We start from the raw sequence: 17724 nt of genomic DNA on the forward strand, positions 1-17724 counted from the left end.
GGGAAGAGAGAGAGAGAGAGAGAGAGAGAGAGAGAGAGAGAGAGAGAGAGAGAGAGAGAAAAAGACTATCAGCATCTGCAGCAGCACAGTAGCCCTAGGGGAATAGTGTGAACTTTTGAACCCTGGTGGCAAGCATTCACAGCGATGCACAGAGCCTGCTCCTGCCTCGTAATGTGTGTGTGTCTTCCAAGAAAAGCACACAGGCAGCAACTGAGAGAGAGGAAAGGAAAGGAGAATGAGAGAGAGTGGAGGTTATTAACATATTCCTCGCTTCTTTGCAAACTAGCAGCCGCTATCTAAATGTCACAAAATCCATACACCGATGAATGCTGTGAAAAATTAATCTCCAGGCAGATATTGCGACGGATGGATACAGTAGATGGCCATCAACGAGTCCAAAGAAACTTTGTGACTGATGGTTGTTCTGTGACGGGACGAGCGATCATTCACACAACTCTGGACTGAGTGCAGACAGGTCACAGGTTGGCCAAGAAAGAGGCCAAGGGTCAGAAGTTCAGTATGTGGGCAGACAGCATGACCACAGACCAACAAACCTGGGAGAGGGTCATCTATGCAGACGCATAATACTGTCCAGGTGCTGCATGCAAACAAGACAAACTGGGATAAACGATACAAAGCAGTTTATTCAGCACGGTTTCAGCATTTCTGTCTGTGTCTCTTATTCTTTTAATGTCACCCCATCCCCTGCAAAGCACCCAGAAACTTCTCCATGACTTAATTCAACTTCAAACACAGACAAGGCCAGTTGGCACCTTAAACATCGCTGATTAACCCTCTAACGGAACATCAATCTGTCAGCTGGCACTGTTTTTCTTATTTCACCAGCCAATCTGGGCATGCTCCCTCAAAAGCACTTTGACTTATATCACTTTTTCAAGCTTCAGCCAAAATGACAAAAATTTAGATTTAATATTCTATTTACCAGCAAAGTGTGATAATGTTGCTACTATGCATTGGCTCTTTATATTCAAATGAGAAACAGGCAACAGCGAGACATAACTTCAAATTGGTTATCCTACTGTATTCTATCGCAAGTAATAGGTTTAGGAAATTGGGCCGGCACAGTAATCACGGAGAGGAATCACATTCTTGCATTCTTTAAATAGGCCTTCACAATATCACACAAAACTAATAATTGATCGTTTGTAATTTTTTAAGCAAAAATACCAAACTAACCTCGGTCCAGCTTTTCAATTATAAGGATGTGAAGCTTTACTTTAACTAATGTGACGGTTAACTGAAAATCTTAATTGATTAAATGATTAATTGATTAATCAAGAATATAATCAACAGAATAATCGCAGCCCTACCTGCCAATGTGTCAAACTGAATGACCTCCAAGACATTTCTTAAAAATCTAAAGGATTATATTACATACAGATTATCTACAGTAAATGATCATCCTGTATGTAGGATCATAATTGAAAAGCAAACACCAAATCACATACAGATAAAGTGACCTGATTCTTTAGGACCAACATCCACACCTGGGCAAATACAGGCTGTATAGTACATCATAAAAGAATCATTACGACCACAAAGGCGAAGAGGGAGACGTATCAAAAGTGTCATCTTTTCTGCACGCCTCCTGTAACAAAGCTCTTCCTGCAGTACTCTGTCATCGCTGCAGCTTCAGCGCAAACATCCCCGAGCGCCCAGCGGTGCTTCCCCAATCAAAGAAAAAACAAACAGGCCATTTCAACTTCGTAAACTTGACCTGCAAACAGCATGACACGGCTAAAAGCCACACATCTCCGGCTGTCTCCTGGGGTCTGTGTGTGTGTGTGTGTGTGTGTGTAAAAGATATTCTACACGCCAGAGGGAGACATTTTGTGCATATATTTGTTTACGTATGCTAAATGTTCTGGAATGGCAAGGAGTGTGTGATGGAGGGAGTGAAACAAAAATGCTGAAAATGTGTGTGAGCCCCAAATAGCAAAGAGAGAGAGAGAAAGAGAGAGAGAGAGAGAGGCAGAGAGTGCTAAAAGGGGCAGACGAGGCTGGGGTGAGGCTGCAGGCGTGGTCAGGTCACCGGTGCGGTCGGCGGGTGAAACTCAGTTCACATTACCATGCAGACACCCGGGCTAACAATGGAGGCTCCATCTGTTCCTGTCAGCCATTACAAATCTCGTGTCACCCAGTCCGCTGAAGACAACAGGCCACCGCATCTAATCAAACGGCACAGGCTCCTCCTGCGTGTAAAAGCAGCCATCGACTTCACACTCACTCACTCTCTGGTTAGGGAACAGAGAGCAGCGAAGGCAGGCAGGCGATTACCATGGATAATACATTCTCCAAGTCACAAAGTCTCTATTGTGTACAGTAGGCTTATATATATTAACACAATTCAACTCACGAGAAGAAAAAGAAAAAAATCCTTGTAGTCAAACGCTATTCTCTAAATCACAAAATTATCATTAATTTGTGCAACAAAAGTTGGGGTTGGGAAAAAGAAAATTTAAAACTGTCACCATGGATGATTGTTCCTCCAAAAATGTCACTGATTTCATTAAGTGTTCGTGCCATTATTTTCCACAAACACTCCCTCCTCCCATTGAAACAGATCGTCCAGCAGGAAAGTGTGAGCCGTTTCTTTCAACTGGCAGTGAACAGAGAATGAACTATGAACTCCACATGCCCTTTTCAGTGAGGACACAGGCCATTCACTACGCTAACATGGTCACAGTACCCCAGCAATAAAAAGACGGATTTTTCTTACAGAATCAAGTGTTATCATTATTGATCCGGCGACAAAATGTGTGCTTTTTTAAGCGTAGTTGTTTAGTGTCGAGGGACATTAGTTGTCGATATCCAAAGCAAAAATGCAAATGAAAGAGAGAAAAAAAAGATTCTGGTACTGCTGCATAATTGGCTATTTCTCACATTTAACTCCAACAATGGTGTGACACAATGCTTTAACAACTAACGCATCCACAGTAACAGACGGCGTTGTTTGTAGCTGGGCGTGTTACCATTATAGCCTTAAGGGAAATTTTTAAAGCATTTTATAGTTTGATTTTCTTTGTTTCCCCAAAGGAAATCTCGCCTTGTTTATTCTAAAATGAACAATTCAAAAAAATGAATTATCATTGTCTTGCGGTCTATCTTCCCACCATCTGCCGTGATTTGTTTACTCTGTTTTTCCAAAGTTGCAGAGAAAGGCGGCTGTTATCTTCTGCGGGCAGAGGACAGAAGAGTTCATTATGCCATTTCCAAATAAGGCGATAGTTTTTGACTACATCCAGCTGGCATTACACCAGTAACAACGTGTTCATTTTTCTTAGTGGGAAATTCCACATTATTCCAGCTTTACCTCAGGAAAAAGAGCTGAAAGAAAGCGAACAGTATAGATGGGTACCTGCGGCAAACGAGTCAATAATGCCCACCTGCGGCATGTCACGTCAAGGGCTATTAGCTGGCGCAGAAATACAAAAAGTCTGAATGGGAGGGAGGGCAAGTCCAAGAAAGGAAGATAGAGAGAAAGATTGATAAAGGGAGAGAGGGATGGAACACACATGGCCCCTCAGGTACAGTGTTGTATTTCAAACCCGGTTGTGAAAGAATAGAGGGACTCGGGGTCAATCAATCACTGCATTAGCCTACAGCTACAAAGCCTCCTCTCTGTGTGGGCTGCCTCCATGCCTCCCACAGTCCACTCACACAGCTCAAGGGGACAGATCAGGAGCTGAGGATCTGCCACTGGAGGGAGCTCTAGGTCCCCAATCCAGCCTCTTTGTAGACCCCTTTCTCTAGCATCAGGATGGCCCACCTGCACACCGGCCAGGAGGGAGAGGAGAGTCGAGGGAGGGAAGGAGGAGTCACTGATGTCACCAGCAAGGTAGGGGGAAATCTTACAGAAGTAGTCTGTTTTTTTTCAAATTCAGATGGCGAGCAACAATATACAGCAAAAAGGTTGACTGCGCTTCCTGTGGCGAGGCGTAGGTGTCACAGCATTTGTTCAGTTCTCTCAGAGGAATACCGCATTGTCTCCTGTGACACCGACTCCCTCCTTTTTACCTTGTCGGTGCAGAATTCCTCGCACACTGTTGTTCCCACAGATAATACAGACATGTAAGTTTCATTATTGGGGTTTATATTTCCCTCCATTGTCCTTGGTTAAACTACATGGTACGTGTTTAAAGATACATAAAATCTGGGAAGGTGTCTGCTGCTTTCTTTTTTTCTTTAACTGATGCTGGGAAGGCCTTTTTGAGCTCAGTTCTCTGTACTGTGCAAATAGCCTAACATCTCACACACACACACACTGGGAATCAGAACTATTGTTAACTTACAGTCAAAGGCTCCATCATCCTGGTTGTCTGAGGCTAATGAGGCGTCGTCTGATTGGGCAGAGCGACCCAGACTGGAACTGCGGTTGTCATCAGAACTGTCTTCTTCCGCTGGGACTGTGTATGTGTTGGTGAAAGAGAGATAAAGAAAATGTGAGTGAGTCAAGTAGGAATATACTTTGAGGACTTATCTTTCAGTAGCAGTACATTATAAACATGTCACTACTTTGTGCACACAATTCTATCAGAGTATGTAATCACACACATACATACTGTAGATATACACACAAGTACATATACTTTGATGATTGTTCAGGGTAATTTTACTTACGTGGAAAGGGGAATTCATCAGGGTGTCTGTAAGATTAAAACAAGCATAAATCAAAATCTTTTGCTCTGAATTGCAAAGGTTCTTTCATTTGTCAGGCAACCCAGTATTGCTTGTCAAATTCAGCAATTGTTTCCTGCACAGAAGACCAGAAAACCACAACTTTTCTGTACCAGAGAAATGTGTCTCTTATCATGCAGTGCAGGCAACACCAGTGGAGTTGTTTCCGGAGCAAACGCTCACACATACATAAGTTTCAGTTTGTTTGGGTTCTTCTTACTTGGAAATGATGTCACATTACAATTAAATAATCCTGATCAAAACAAATCTTTCAAAATGTTTAATAAATAAGAACAATAATTAAGTCTTGAAGGTGACACCATTAGACTAAATGAGTTCCTTCAAATGTAATTTTGCAAACTGTGTTTAAAGCAATTACAGCAACTATTAAGGATCTTGTGTGGCAAACTTCAGATAATGGTGTCATGAAATTACATTGTGACACTTGACTAGTAAAGCGGGTTTCTGTGCCTCTCGCTGAACACTGATTTAAGGCTGCTTCTGGAGGTAAAATCCCACCTTGTATGGACGACCCTGAAGTTATTCAGTAAGACTTTCCGTGTCTCTTCGGATTCTTCACTGAGGTTCTCATCTTGAAGTATATCTGACACAAACAGCTCACAGTCTGAAGACAACAGAAAACACTGTAAGCATGGCATTCATCGAGGTTTTTGAAGGACACAAAGTCTGAAGGATTCAAAGTTCGAGACACAAAATTCAAAATTTATGTCTGAAAAGTTTGATAACTGCAGTGTGCTGTTAACTCTGAAATCAAGCTGCAGGTGGTCACAACAACATGAACACTTGTACAATATAATGCATCCCAACACAAAAACTTATTTCTATGTACATATATTTGATCATTTAATCCTCACATCTTTGGATTTGATCCTGGTTTCTCATTAAAAGGTCTCAGGCCTGAGTTTAACTTTGTATGTTTTGGAGTCCACTATCTGTATTGTACATGTCATTCAAATAGAAGTATAAGTCTCACTGATGCAAATTAATGAAAATACTGACTGCAGTAATTTAAGCTGCCTAAAAATATGAAACTACTCTTAGTGTGGCTTCACTAGTGAAAATTAAACCGTAAGACATAGTGGTAAGACATTACATGTTCAAATGTAACAGGAAGTAATTAGGATTTATATTTTCTTTCACCGTGGTATTGAGCTGAACTGCGACTTGATTTTAAGTCATATTATCACCCAGTAAAGCAACACCCATGCTTGTGAAACAGGTTTGCCCACATCACTTATCTGAATTAATTTCTTTATGTCCTCACTCCATTACACAAACGGACCAACATATGCAAATGTTCTTCCAAAGGCACTGTTTGTGGCCTAGCAGTACATGCAAATGTTGTAAATGCCATGGTGCCACCGTATTGGGAACTGTTTACGGTACATAACGAAGGTCTTTTCTTTGTACAACGTGGGGCAAGCATTTTCTAAGCAATAAAATAAAAAATAAAACCAAAGATTTTATGCAATGGAAGTGTTTAGTTTGTCACTTAAAGCTTTCTTAGAGCTCTATGTGTTTACAACCAGTGGAATCGTGTCAATTGTAAATTTTAAATGCTCATTTTGTTGTCATAAACGTGACCGCCTATACAACATTGCGATAGTTACACACTTCTTTAATAACAGGATTGAAAGATAAAACTGTACTGTTCAAAACAAGTATTATTAACAGTAAAAGAAAAGACATTACCATCCAAAAGCCTCCTGATGTCGTTCGGGATTGTCCCCATCCCTGGATTTCACTTTAGTTTGCTGATCGTGTAGACTATTTCTGATCCTTCACACGTTGTTTTTACTCCACAAGGCAGCCTATTCACACCCAGCCTCTGTCATACTGTTACAGCTCCATGACAGAAACAAGAGCCTGACACACAGCATCTAACCACCTGTGTCCTCTTGCTCTGAAAGCCTACTTCCGTGCATGCATCTAGATTTGCACAAACTCGGGTGGCGCAGGGGCACAGAACATAAAAGACAACTTCCTGATGACAAGGTTTGACTGACACTGAGAAAACCTTTTGTGTGACCTACAATAACACTGTCGCAAAGCAAGTCTGAGTAGGGGCCATGATCCTGTACGTTGGCTACCTTTAGCACCACTGGAGCAAAGCAAAACTGCCTGTGACAAAGATACGAACAGAAAACACACAGATTTTATGCAGGTGTTTGCAGTGAATCACAAATTGACCCAGTTGAAACACTTAAAAAAATACAAGTATAGAAACTTTGGGTATGACAAGTGTCTGCTGCTGAAACAACATGTCTCTGACTCTCTTTTTATGCTTTCCCTTTTAAATACGTGGACGTTTGGAATCTATTTCTCATGATCAAATGAATAAACAAGTGTATCCCTGTGACAATATTTTTGTATTTCCAATTATATTTATTAATATTATTAATAATATAAATAATAATATTAATAAATTTATTTATATTTAGAAGTTCTGTAAATAATGCTAAAATCCCCTACATTATAAATTCAACCAAAAGACCTGCTAGCTGGCACGACATACCTAAAATGCTAATCGGCTATAATAGGTATCAAGACGGTGGTAAACAACTTTCTCTCTTTGTTAAAGGCACATAAGTGATTTCTGCTGGTTGGGGCTTTCTCAATTAAAACAACAACAAAAGACAGACTTTGATGATGTCCTGAAGAAGCATGGAATTGTGGGAGTTGTATTCTTCATTGTTAAACAACCATCATTGGAAAATCTATCTGATGTGATTCAGGTAGAAATCATAATCATGAACAGGTAATGTATTAAAATGTTATGGGGACAGCCTCAGCAACATAACAGCGGCTGGCTAACTAGTTTCCCCAGAAGTTATAGCGACTAGAGAGTGTAAAGGGGATAGGACGCCATTGACAGGCAACCAAATTAAATGCATGTTACCTTGAATAAAATTATAGATGGGGTTTCACATTGTTGGAAAAAACTAAATCTATTAAATAGGACATCGTTTTTTGAGATTTTATTGCAGAAATGTTACATATAAGTCTTTAACCCAGGTTTTCTCCATCAGGGAGTTTTGGCGCGTCATTTGACACAAAATGGGCCGATCACATGCCGTGTACATCAGTCAAGAGGAACAGGTTGTTATAATGGATAGCTATATAGAATACCTCCTGTTTACTTCTTGTAGAGCTCAGCATAGTTAAACATTATTCTCAAGAATTGGATTTAGGTCTGACACTGTTTCATAATGAAGGATATGTGGAGTTTTTGGCCAAAGAGAATTAGCCGATTTATATCTGAAACCTCTGAACCAGGGTGGCAATATCATGATGCGCAATATCATATCGAAAATGTTGCAGAAAGTATGCAATAGTGGCTTAGTTGTGTTTGAATTCGAGTCTGCTTAAAACCGCTATACTGATCCTGTTTAACTGGCCCTGTCACATGCGAGCCACTTCATTAACATACCCTATGGAGCATACCTAGTGATGTGTGTGCATCAGGGCTGTGTCCGAAATCACCCACTACTCACTATATAGTGAGCTCGCCATTTTGTAAAGCTGTCCGGATGTATAGTGAGAATTATTATACCCTATATAGTCCACTCAATGTATCCCAGAATGCATTTTGAAAAGTAGTGTACAACTGATGGTCCATCATGCATTGCGCTGATAGGAAAAAAAACAGTCACCAACTGATTGTCCGACAGCAATGATGTAATTAACGGGTCCGAAATAATGATCAGATTAGTGTCCGAAAGTGTTGTTTTAATAATGCTGCGCTCACTATACAGTCCTTTACATACAACTCCCTACATAGGGGGTAGGGAGTTGTGAATGAGTGGGGATTTCGGACACAGCCATGGTGTGCATACTTCGACAGTGTGTGAGTGAAGAGAGAGAGAGAAATGGAAAAAAATAAAAGTGAAGCGAGAAGCAAAAGAAAAGAAAGGACAGAAAATAAGAAGACGAGTGTGGCTCCGGTGACAACGAAACAAGCAAAGGGGAAACGTATCAGAAACAGGGCCCATCAACTTGTTTTTTTCCTTTTTTTAAGAATTTAGAAATTATTATAGTTTTTGCAATATTCATGATCAACATCACAATATTAGATTTTATCAATATCGTGCAACAGTACTCTGAACAATACCCTATCCGGAGCAGGCTTGGTGTGCAGCATAAATTACCACAGCGATGGTTAAAAGAGAGCCGTTTTAGTACACTCTGCTGGGCTCACAGGTCCAGGTTGGTAAGAATCTGGACTGCTGAAGTGTCTGTGTTGCTCAAAGACAATGAATCCCTGCCATCTCCAGGTGTGCTGCTCTGTTGCTGATCTTTTGAAGCTTGACCTCCCTGCAAAGTGAAAAGAGCAAACAGACAATTTTCCCATGGGGATCAATAAAGTTCCACATAATTAAAAAAAGCTATTTAGGAGTTTCTTCAATTGAAAAAAAAAAATATATTTAAATGTTGAGATCAGGGCTGCATGAGGGGCCCCCTAACAGGCAAATGAGGTCCCTCGAAAAACACCACAAGCAGCAGCTCAGAAACTACACAGACAGGCAAGTAGCAGGCCAGCATACAGAAATATAATATATTTTATCATAATTTTTCATACAGTCAGAAATATTGCGCGTTTATTCTACAAAAAGTGTTGAAAGTAACATATTTTACAGACCTCTAGCCCAAAAACAAGTCCTAACACTCACATTGGTTAGCTTTTCCAAGCAACAGCCCAGTCAAATACTCTTTTGTTAGCGGTGAGAATGGAGCTGTCACAACCTAATTAACCTAATTAATTAACGATAGTAGCCCGAAAATGACAATTTATGTCACGATGTAGGTTTCCTGAAAGAAAATGTTGTGCTTAACGTCACCTGAAACTGTCAGAAGTTACCATCCAGAGAAGGTATTAAGCTAACGTTAGCGTACTGTTGGCTAACGGTTGACCGTTATGCGTTAGCTTGTTTAACCTGCCAGCAGTTATAATCAACATTAGCTAACGTTGGCTTGTTTGACATTAACCTACCTGGTCTCTGAAGGCAGCCGATGTTCTTCCTCCACCGTTATTTTTTGAGTAAGTTCTTACATTTACCACATATTTGCCTAACGTTACAATAAAGGTGCAGATTATGTTTGAAATGCGATATTATTACTACATGTTTTCCCACTACTTTTCGTGCAGGCGCTGCATTCAGGTACTCAAATCCTCAGGCGGTTGTAAAATCTGAAATCAAAGTTACAGCACATTGCGACGTTTTTACAAAATCAATAGAAATATTTTTTTATTGTACACTAGGTAACTTATTAACTTTTTTTCCATTGTGGGGACGTGTAATGCTACGATGTAATAGCTAAGGCTCAATTCCTATAATTTACTCTACATAACACATCTTACAGTATTCACCACTAATTGGGTATTTCTGACACTTGAATGCAGCATTACTACATCTGTCCCTCACTATATCTGACAGGGCAAAGATGAATGGTTTGTATTACCAGTAGAGGGTGAACAGCACTGGGATGGACTGGACTGGGCTTTTATATACACGGTTGACATTAGTGCAGAGGAGGTATTGGTAGTAGTAATAGAAATATAGTGGTGGGCTGACTAACACCTTATTGATCCTGTATTTTCTGAAACACTACAAGGAAAGCCATCAAGAAACAAAAGCTCAATCAGACACTGCTCACATCGACAGAATACACCAGATATCAATTAAGACTGTTATATTTATCTTGCCTTTTAAAAAATGGGATGTGTATTCAAGCTCACAAGATAATTATTTCACATCCTAGGCAGCGTCACACAAACACATACACAACATGAATTGCTATTTCACAGACTGACAGGTCTTTTAGCAGAAATGGGTCTTAATGCAATTTTGAATCATGTCTAAATTGTAATAAAATAAAAAGCGGTGTCCATGGACAACTTTAGTTCCTGCATTCGAAAGACATGTAATGCTTAAAATGTTTTCTTTGGGTGCTGAATTTGTGTGAATCGTTAAAAATGACCATGCTGTTGCATTTTCACTATTAAATAAAGCTATATTTTCCCACATAGAAAAAAACCGCAGCAGTTTCCTTTCAGTGCATAATCATATTGTAATAATTTTCAGCCTTTCATGTTGAATGCTATTTTTATGATGGTCTCCTTCCCTGTCACTCCTCTACAGGATACCACGGGGTCAGGGCGAGTTGAATCCCATGTCAGAATTGTCCCCATGTTGACCTGCGCCTGACTGGCCTCCCAGCAAAAAGCCCCTGTGAAGGTAAGAGGAACTGGGGTCCCCTCCCCTAGAAAAGAGGTTCCCTCCCCTTGACAGCTCCACAGAGCCCCAGCCACCTGCCTGCTGGGTCAGCCCCATATGAAAAGGGAAGCCCTTTGTAATCCGACGGGGATTACACCACCCAACAATGCACCGCTGAAAGAGCGACAAAAGCCCTGTATCAAACGCTGCTGAGGGGGAGCAAGGCTATGATCTCCCGCTACTACCAACACTGACTCCTCCGCCACCTCTCATCTCCCCAAGAGGCTCTCCCCCTTTAGCATTCGCTGTCTCTGTCCTCCTTCTGCCCTCTCATCTTTAGGATCTGGCCTTTTATCAGCGCATTCCTTTTCATTTGCATTGCGGTGTGGGGAGGGACAGCAGGTTTCTCTGATCTGATAGAGTCAGGAGATGGAGTCAGGAGGGTCCCCGGGGCATGGAGGGTGTGCGTTTGAGTGTGTGTATCATGTCCTGCAAACTCACACACACACACACACACCACAATGCATTGCAGAAACTCTTTTACAGTCCAGAGGGACAAATAGTGAGGCACACATGCTTATCTTTCAGGCTCTGTTTGTCTTTGATTTTTATTTCAAATAAGAAAGTGTTGTGGTTGAGGAGCATCATTTAGCTCAAAATTAGGAATTAATGTTCTGTTAAATTCTGTTAAAAGCTAAAAAATGATTGAACAAAAACAAAAGAGAGATGACTAAAGTTGCATTTGCTTTAAAAATCTCAGCATAAATCACTCTCTGTGTGTATATGTGTCACCTTTTCCAGCAGCAAATATCTCAAGCTGGTGCTCAATTGTCGCCCTAATTTAAACATGTTACTGAATATTTAAACTCCTGATAAGAAGAAAAATGTGTTTGGCCTGATTCTTAAGGGTCTGTTGTAAATGTTTGTGTTGCTCGAGGAGATAAAAAGAGGTAGTTTACTTTTCGGATTTCCTCACAATCATTGTATTCCCAACCCACCCATTGCTCAAACATATGTCAGTGTAGGGGGGCTTTGGCGGTGGTGAAGTAAAAAGTGATGATCGATTGAGGACACAAAAGACAGAAGAGCAAATGTGTTGCGCTAAATCTACAACCTTCAGTCAGCCGCGTATTGACTGACTCGTGGGGGACGTTACCTCAGCTTGTACTCAAATCAGTGTTAGCCCTGAGCGCATTGAATATAAAATCATTCAAATTGTGTTATGTTAGGATATATGAGCCATTTCAAAATATTAATTCAGCATTATTTGAGGTGTCTGTTAAGGATAGCAGTTACAGCTAGCGGCGCGTTGACTCGACTGAGTGATTACATACCTCTATTACATGTGATATATGAATGTATGAGAGGAACCTATTTTTCAAGACATTGTCCCTAGAGGCAGTTGTTAAAGAAGAATCTATGAATTATCCCCGTGGAACAACTGGCCCTTGTCGAGGAGAGGGGAAAGGGAAGGGAAAAGGAAGGGAAAAGGGAAGCACAGCACTATTGATAGGAGTGGGATTGAAAGACTGGAAGGACGCCAGAAGAATATGTCTGCCTGTGCCTGTGATCCTGCACACTGCCGCCTCTCCCTCTGTCCAGTTAATTGGAATACAAAGCAGAGCAGGGTCGATGAGAGAGTGGTGGTGGTGAGGACGACGAGTGGTGCTGGGGGGGGGGGGATGCTGTCTGTCTCCTGCAACGCACAACCTTCACTGCTCGCTGGGAATTGACTGGGGAACCAGCAAGCGAGACCGACACACTGTCACTGGTAAAATGAACTGTCACCTTGCATTTCTCAACCTCCTGGCAGCATCGAATTGGCCGCTTTGAACCATGTGACGTGACACTGATTGAGTTCTGGTTTTCCCCTCCTGGGCTCTAAAGGAAGAAGCCAGTTTAATTTCAAGTGTACAGGCTCTCCATGCAAAGTATTCAGCCAGTTGGGACATCAGTGTCTGGGCAGCGAGCGTCGCTTCCGACCTGTATCTTTACATCAAACCTTTCATGGGCACTCTATTCTTCCTCACCACCCCTCATTATTTCATTGTGCTGCTTCGTTACTCTGCCTCTCAGCTGGTCCTGTTTTTCTTACGGCATATAGTCATGGCGGTCTGACAGGCACACAGAGGAGGAAAACTATTAGATGTAGCCATTTGGATCCTGGAGGCAATCCCAGGGAGTATTAAGACGTTAACCCTAGCCAAGTCACTTGTCTCTCTCAGTTACTATGCTGATGGAGTGGGGAAAGGATGCAGTCGCAGGGGGACCCTGGAGGCTGGGGCTTCAGGTCGGCTGGCGCTTCCAGATCCAATAGAGCCTGACTCGGTTGGGGGATGGTTGTCAAGAATCTCCCACCCTGGGCTAAAAAGAGCCTCAGTGCCATAACAAAGGAAGAAGAGAGTGTGCCATTCATAACTAGGCAGCGTTTATCCACAAGGTTTCAACAATAACAGTGTGAAAATGATTAAATAAATATTGTTAAAAGTCTACAGAATAAAAATCACATTATTAGATTTTTTTAAATTAACACCTTCTTATGAAGTGCTAAAAAGTCTAGTTTTCATTAAAATATTAATAACATAAAATGTATGGATATTCAAATGCATTGTCACCTTTTAACTCATTGATGTTTGCACCTTGAGCAAAGCACACAAACGTTGGGTGTCTAGGGTACCTTAATAATAATTAATACAATATATTATTTTATATATTATTGTCTATACTCTAATGATTACATTTTCCCATTTATACTTCTTACCAGAGCTGCTACAATTAGTGACATAATCAGTAGAAAATTAATTGAACTATTCTGAGTTATTTTTCAATACAATTTCAAGCAAAAATGCCAAATTTTTTACGGTTCCAGCTTCTCAGATGTTGCTCTTAATTATCTTACATAATAGCAAAATTAATATCTTTTGGTTTTGGACTGTTGGTCATACATAACAAGACATTTGGCCTCTTGGAAATTTTGCTGGGATTTTTTCACTTAGACTGAACGACTAATCAAGAAAGAAATCTACAAATTAATTAATAATTAAAATAATTGTTAATTGCAGCCCCACTTCTTGCTTTCCAATATTTTTTCGGTCAGCCACGAAATGCCTTTTCCAACTGTAATAAAACACCAGGGACAATGATGGAAATATGACCTTATCTTATATCCCTGCAAAGTTCCAATGTGTTTTATTTTATAAATATTGTTAATATTGCTCTGTTTGGTGAAAATGTGTCTCCTACACTTAAATTCTCCTTCGCCGCTCCATTTATCTCTGTGTCCTCCCAGCGAACTAGAGTATGTACTGTATAGATAAATGGTGTCAACCTAAATAGCTGAGTTTGATATCTGCCAATAAAAATTACTCTTCTGTGGTATCTCTTAGATGTCCAACCCCCCGTTACCCCATGAATACTGTATCTAGTTTCCCTTTGAAGCCCTGGGACCCTGCAGAGTGACATGCGACAGGAGAACTGGTAGAAAACCAAGGAAGTGAGCCTGGCAATAGACTTGTAAAAGAGCCTGCAACAACTGCAAGCAGCATGGGGTACAAACAGCACTGGGTTGACCTCAAACAAAGCGCAGGGGTGGGGGCCGGGCAGGCTAAAGATGTGTAACATATCTGAGGAGAAAGAGTTATCAAAAGACATCATGATTGTGCAGTCAGGTGTTTGTGCTGTGGAGTTTTTCATTATTTGTGTGACCCTGTAGGATCTTCCCTCTTGTGCCTCTGTGCTTATTGACCATTTTCTGCTCCTCTCCTTGCCCTACATTCTCCGGCAGAAGGCAAAGAGGGCTACGCTGATCCGAAGGTGAAAAACATTCTCCTCCTCCTCCTCCTCTCCCCCAGCTGAACATCTGTCTCCGTAGTGTTGGCTGCGGCACCGACTCTGACACCTCCAGATGGAGAGCCCGCTGGAAGCGCTGAGGTATTACCTACAAAGATGGCAGGGATCACACCTCTGGAATGAAGTCCCACACTTGTTTTCTGCACCGTCCCCTTTTTTGTTGTTGAATCTGTCACTATTCACCACATCGATTATCACCTCCCTAGTCCTTGGCCTTGTGACTCGTGCGAAGAGGAAGCTTTTTGCTTATAAAGAAGTGCATGACAACAAACCTCTCAGCCCTTTTCTAATTTACAGTAATGGGCCGTATGGTATTTCAACTGTAACTTCTATTAGTGGAACTGCATTAATTTTTAATATAGTTGTGAGAGAAGTGCATACTCATGCAGATATATTTCAAATGGTTGAATTCCATTTCCTAGTAACATGTTTTTCAGAGGCCCTAAATGTTTTTAGTTTGCACAGACCAGAACATTGTCTAAATGGCCTGTAATCTCTTTAGTCTAAATATTAAACGCAATACCTGCAAAAATCTAAAGTGAGAGAGGCCTAGAGTTGACTTCTCAAAGCTACTCTGGTGTCTTGACAGATTGACTCGGCATTCATTTGTGCCTGAACTCTGAGTGAACCTCAGCTTTAGGAAAAAAGGGCACCAACAGGCCAGAGCTGCTGGGGCAGAATGTGTGCACAAACCTAACACCCAGTGCAAATATTGAAACTGCTGCCCCTTTAGCATCAGATGAAACTAGGTGGTCAGGTCCAGCAAACGTTTATCTTAAGGAGAAGCCAAAATGAGCACTGAAATGTTAAATTGCTAACTCAGTCCCTCTGTTTTTTAAAAAGAAATGTGTGTGTTTTAATTAAAAGTATTTAACTCAAATGTAGTAAAATACAAGTGGGTGTCATTGCAACCTGTTTCAGCTGTATCCAAGTAGAATTTGGGTAACAAATCAAGGGTGAGACCTGGCTCCCTGGAGTTTGTTGTCATGTTTAGAGCCCCTGGAGGTATTTCAGGGTGAAAAGGTCACTGGGATCCACCCCATGTGTTGTAAAAGATTCCTCTTGTCACATTATGCAAGAGGACTTTGGTGAGACTATTAATGGAAGTGAATATAGAAAAAGATTTTGTGATGTGATTCAAAAACATTCATATTTGGAACAATTTTATTATATACATATATTTTTAAAAAATAGGAGGAAAAGACTTTGTCAAAGCGAGAAAGTTCTCTTTATCTAAAGTAAAGGTTTGATTGGATAGCCTAAACATTTTCTTTTTACAATAACAGCAAATACAAACATTTCTTTTTTTAGTTTTACAAACTTTATTAAGCTAAATTATCTCAGCAGTTGTTTGAAAAATACCCTGTAAATAAATAGTGCAAATAATGACACTGAGTACTTCAGTGCCCCAACACAAAACATAGCATGGGCTTATGAAAGGAAGGTTGCAAATACAAGAACGGATAAAGGGACATCTTAAAAAGTTTCTCAGAATCCAATTCAGACATCAATGCACCATAAGCACATACACAGACATACCCTGTTTACCTCACATGGTCCACGTGCATTTTTCACAGTTTTTATGGAATGGTGCGACTAAGCAAAGAAGTGGAAAACTGCTCAGGCCCACACAGTAATATTTTCACAGTCACATCATGGTTCACAGTCTTTCCCCTTTGACTTTGGAGAGGTGTCAGGGCCTGAGAGTTTCTCCACTGGAGCCGGAGTGTTGACCAAAACGCAGCCCAGTTTCTCGCGTTTCTTCTGCTTCATCCTGCGGTTCTGAAACCAGATTTTCACCTGCGTCTCGTTGAGCTCCAGACTGGCAGCGACCTCCACCCTCCGTGCCCTCGTCAAGTATTTGTTGAAGTGGAACTCTTTCTCCAGCTCGGTTAGCTGCTTGGTGGTGAAGTTGGTGCGAATCACGTTGTGCTGGCCGGGAACCCCGAACTCCGACAGGACAGCTGTGGATTGAAATGGATGAATGGATGATGAAAACATGAAAGTCATGGAGCTGAAGCATGGCGTTAAGATATCAGTGAATAATGTGAGAATGAATAGAAATTGTACAATACATTAGTCTCCAAAAAAATTGTTCAGAACAATATAAAACACTTAGGCTTCATTAATTAACTAAACTGTGTTTTTACGCACCGTTTACGCACTGTGAGTCGATATTACCTTTAGTGGTCTCATGTGTTCTCTAAATAGCATTTATGCCTAATTCTCGAGTCTGTGGAAGGATGAACAAACCTGTTTTAGGGGGATTTCTTTTCACTTTCATCCAGTCGAATGTTTTAGAAGTTTCCTCCACATTATCCAAATCCTTTTCCTTGCTTTGGGCCGGTAACCTTGTGTAAGCACTCTCTGAATATTCTTGCAGCCTCTGATCCCCGTTGCCAAAATGTAGGTACTGGCTGCCCGCTGCAACTCCAGGCCCACAACTGTCCCCGGTGTAGGGAGCCATGTTTGTTCCAAGAGGTGAAACTTGAATGAAGCTCCGGTCCTGCTCGGGTGCGAGGCCGTACTGGTGGTGTCCGTACTCCAGAGGTGACCCATACATAGAGTTCCCCGGTGTTGTAAACTGCAGATCCATGTTGACGTGGGACTGGTGGTGCAGAGGGAGGCTCGGCGTCTGGTGTGGCGCAGAAGTTGCAGTCACTAATCGCCCGTCCGGTGCGTAACTATCACTTGTTGCGCACGAGTTGGACGACATGTATCCATGGTTCAAATTGTGGTATCCGGCCTTGGCACTGAAAATGTTTGCTCCCCGGTTGCACACGGGGTAGTCTAAGTAGGAGTTCATCCTGGACCTGGGCCTATTGTTTGTGCACAACTATCAAGACTGAGTAGTCATTAATCGGTGCTCTCCTTTGCCCTAACCTTCTAGGTTGTATGTCAAAGCTGTAAAACTGCCCTCCACCCTCATATCACCTTCCTG

The 17724-nt window shown here is 41.4% G+C and overlaps 2 protein-coding genes and 1 long non-coding RNA gene across 5 annotated transcripts in view; 1 reads left to right on the forward strand and 2 right to left on the reverse strand.

Annotated features, from left to right (window-relative positions):
• Window positions 1-9894, reverse strand: part of skap1 (src kinase associated phosphoprotein 1) — a 33642-nt gene extending 23748 nt beyond the window's left edge. Inside the window, exons 1-6 of one of the 3 annotated variants that reach the window (XM_046069079.1) lie at window positions 9710-9894; window positions 8868-9033; window positions 6412-6840; window positions 5218-5323; window positions 4642-4667; window positions 4314-4427 (exon numbers count right to left, since the gene is read on the reverse strand). In XM_046069079.1, the coding sequence (XP_045925035.1) occupies window positions 4314-4427; window positions 4642-4667; window positions 5218-5323; window positions 6412-6451 (286 nt within the window). In that variant the 5' untranslated portion in view covers window positions 6452-6840; window positions 8868-9033; window positions 9710-9894. Of the gene's footprint in view, window positions 1-4313; window positions 4428-4641; window positions 4668-5217; window positions 5324-6411; window positions 6841-8830; window positions 9034-9389; window positions 9606-9709 lie in introns of those variants that run through there. The other 2 variants (XM_046069080.1, XM_046069082.1) reach the window with 2 other exon arrangements.
• Window positions 9405-15663, forward strand: LOC123983015. The gene is made up of 3 exons (XR_006828098.1): window positions 9405-9757; window positions 10860-10955; window positions 14719-15663. It is a non-coding gene; the product is annotated as an uncharacterized LOC123983015 (long non-coding RNA).
• Window positions 15664-15929: 266 nt separating this feature from the next.
• hoxb1b (homeobox B1b) lies at window positions 15930-17629 on the reverse strand. The gene is made up of 2 exons (XM_046069083.1): window positions 17037-17629; window positions 15930-16747 (listed from the first exon to the last, which is right to left on the reverse strand). The coding sequence occupies exons 1-2, from the start codon at window positions 17587-17589 to the stop codon at window positions 16437-16439; spliced, it is 864 nt and encodes a 287-aa protein (XP_045925039.1). The 5' UTR covers window positions 17590-17629; the 3' UTR covers window positions 15930-16436.
• Between the last annotated feature and the right edge of the window lie 95 nt (window positions 17630-17724).

Source organism: Micropterus dolomieu, linkage group LG14 (genome assembly GCF_021292245.1).
Source record: "Micropterus dolomieu isolate WLL.071019.BEF.003 ecotype Adirondacks linkage group LG14, ASM2129224v1, whole genome shotgun sequence".
Lineage (NCBI taxonomy): Eukaryota > Metazoa > Chordata > Actinopteri > Centrarchiformes > Centrarchidae > Micropterus > Micropterus dolomieu.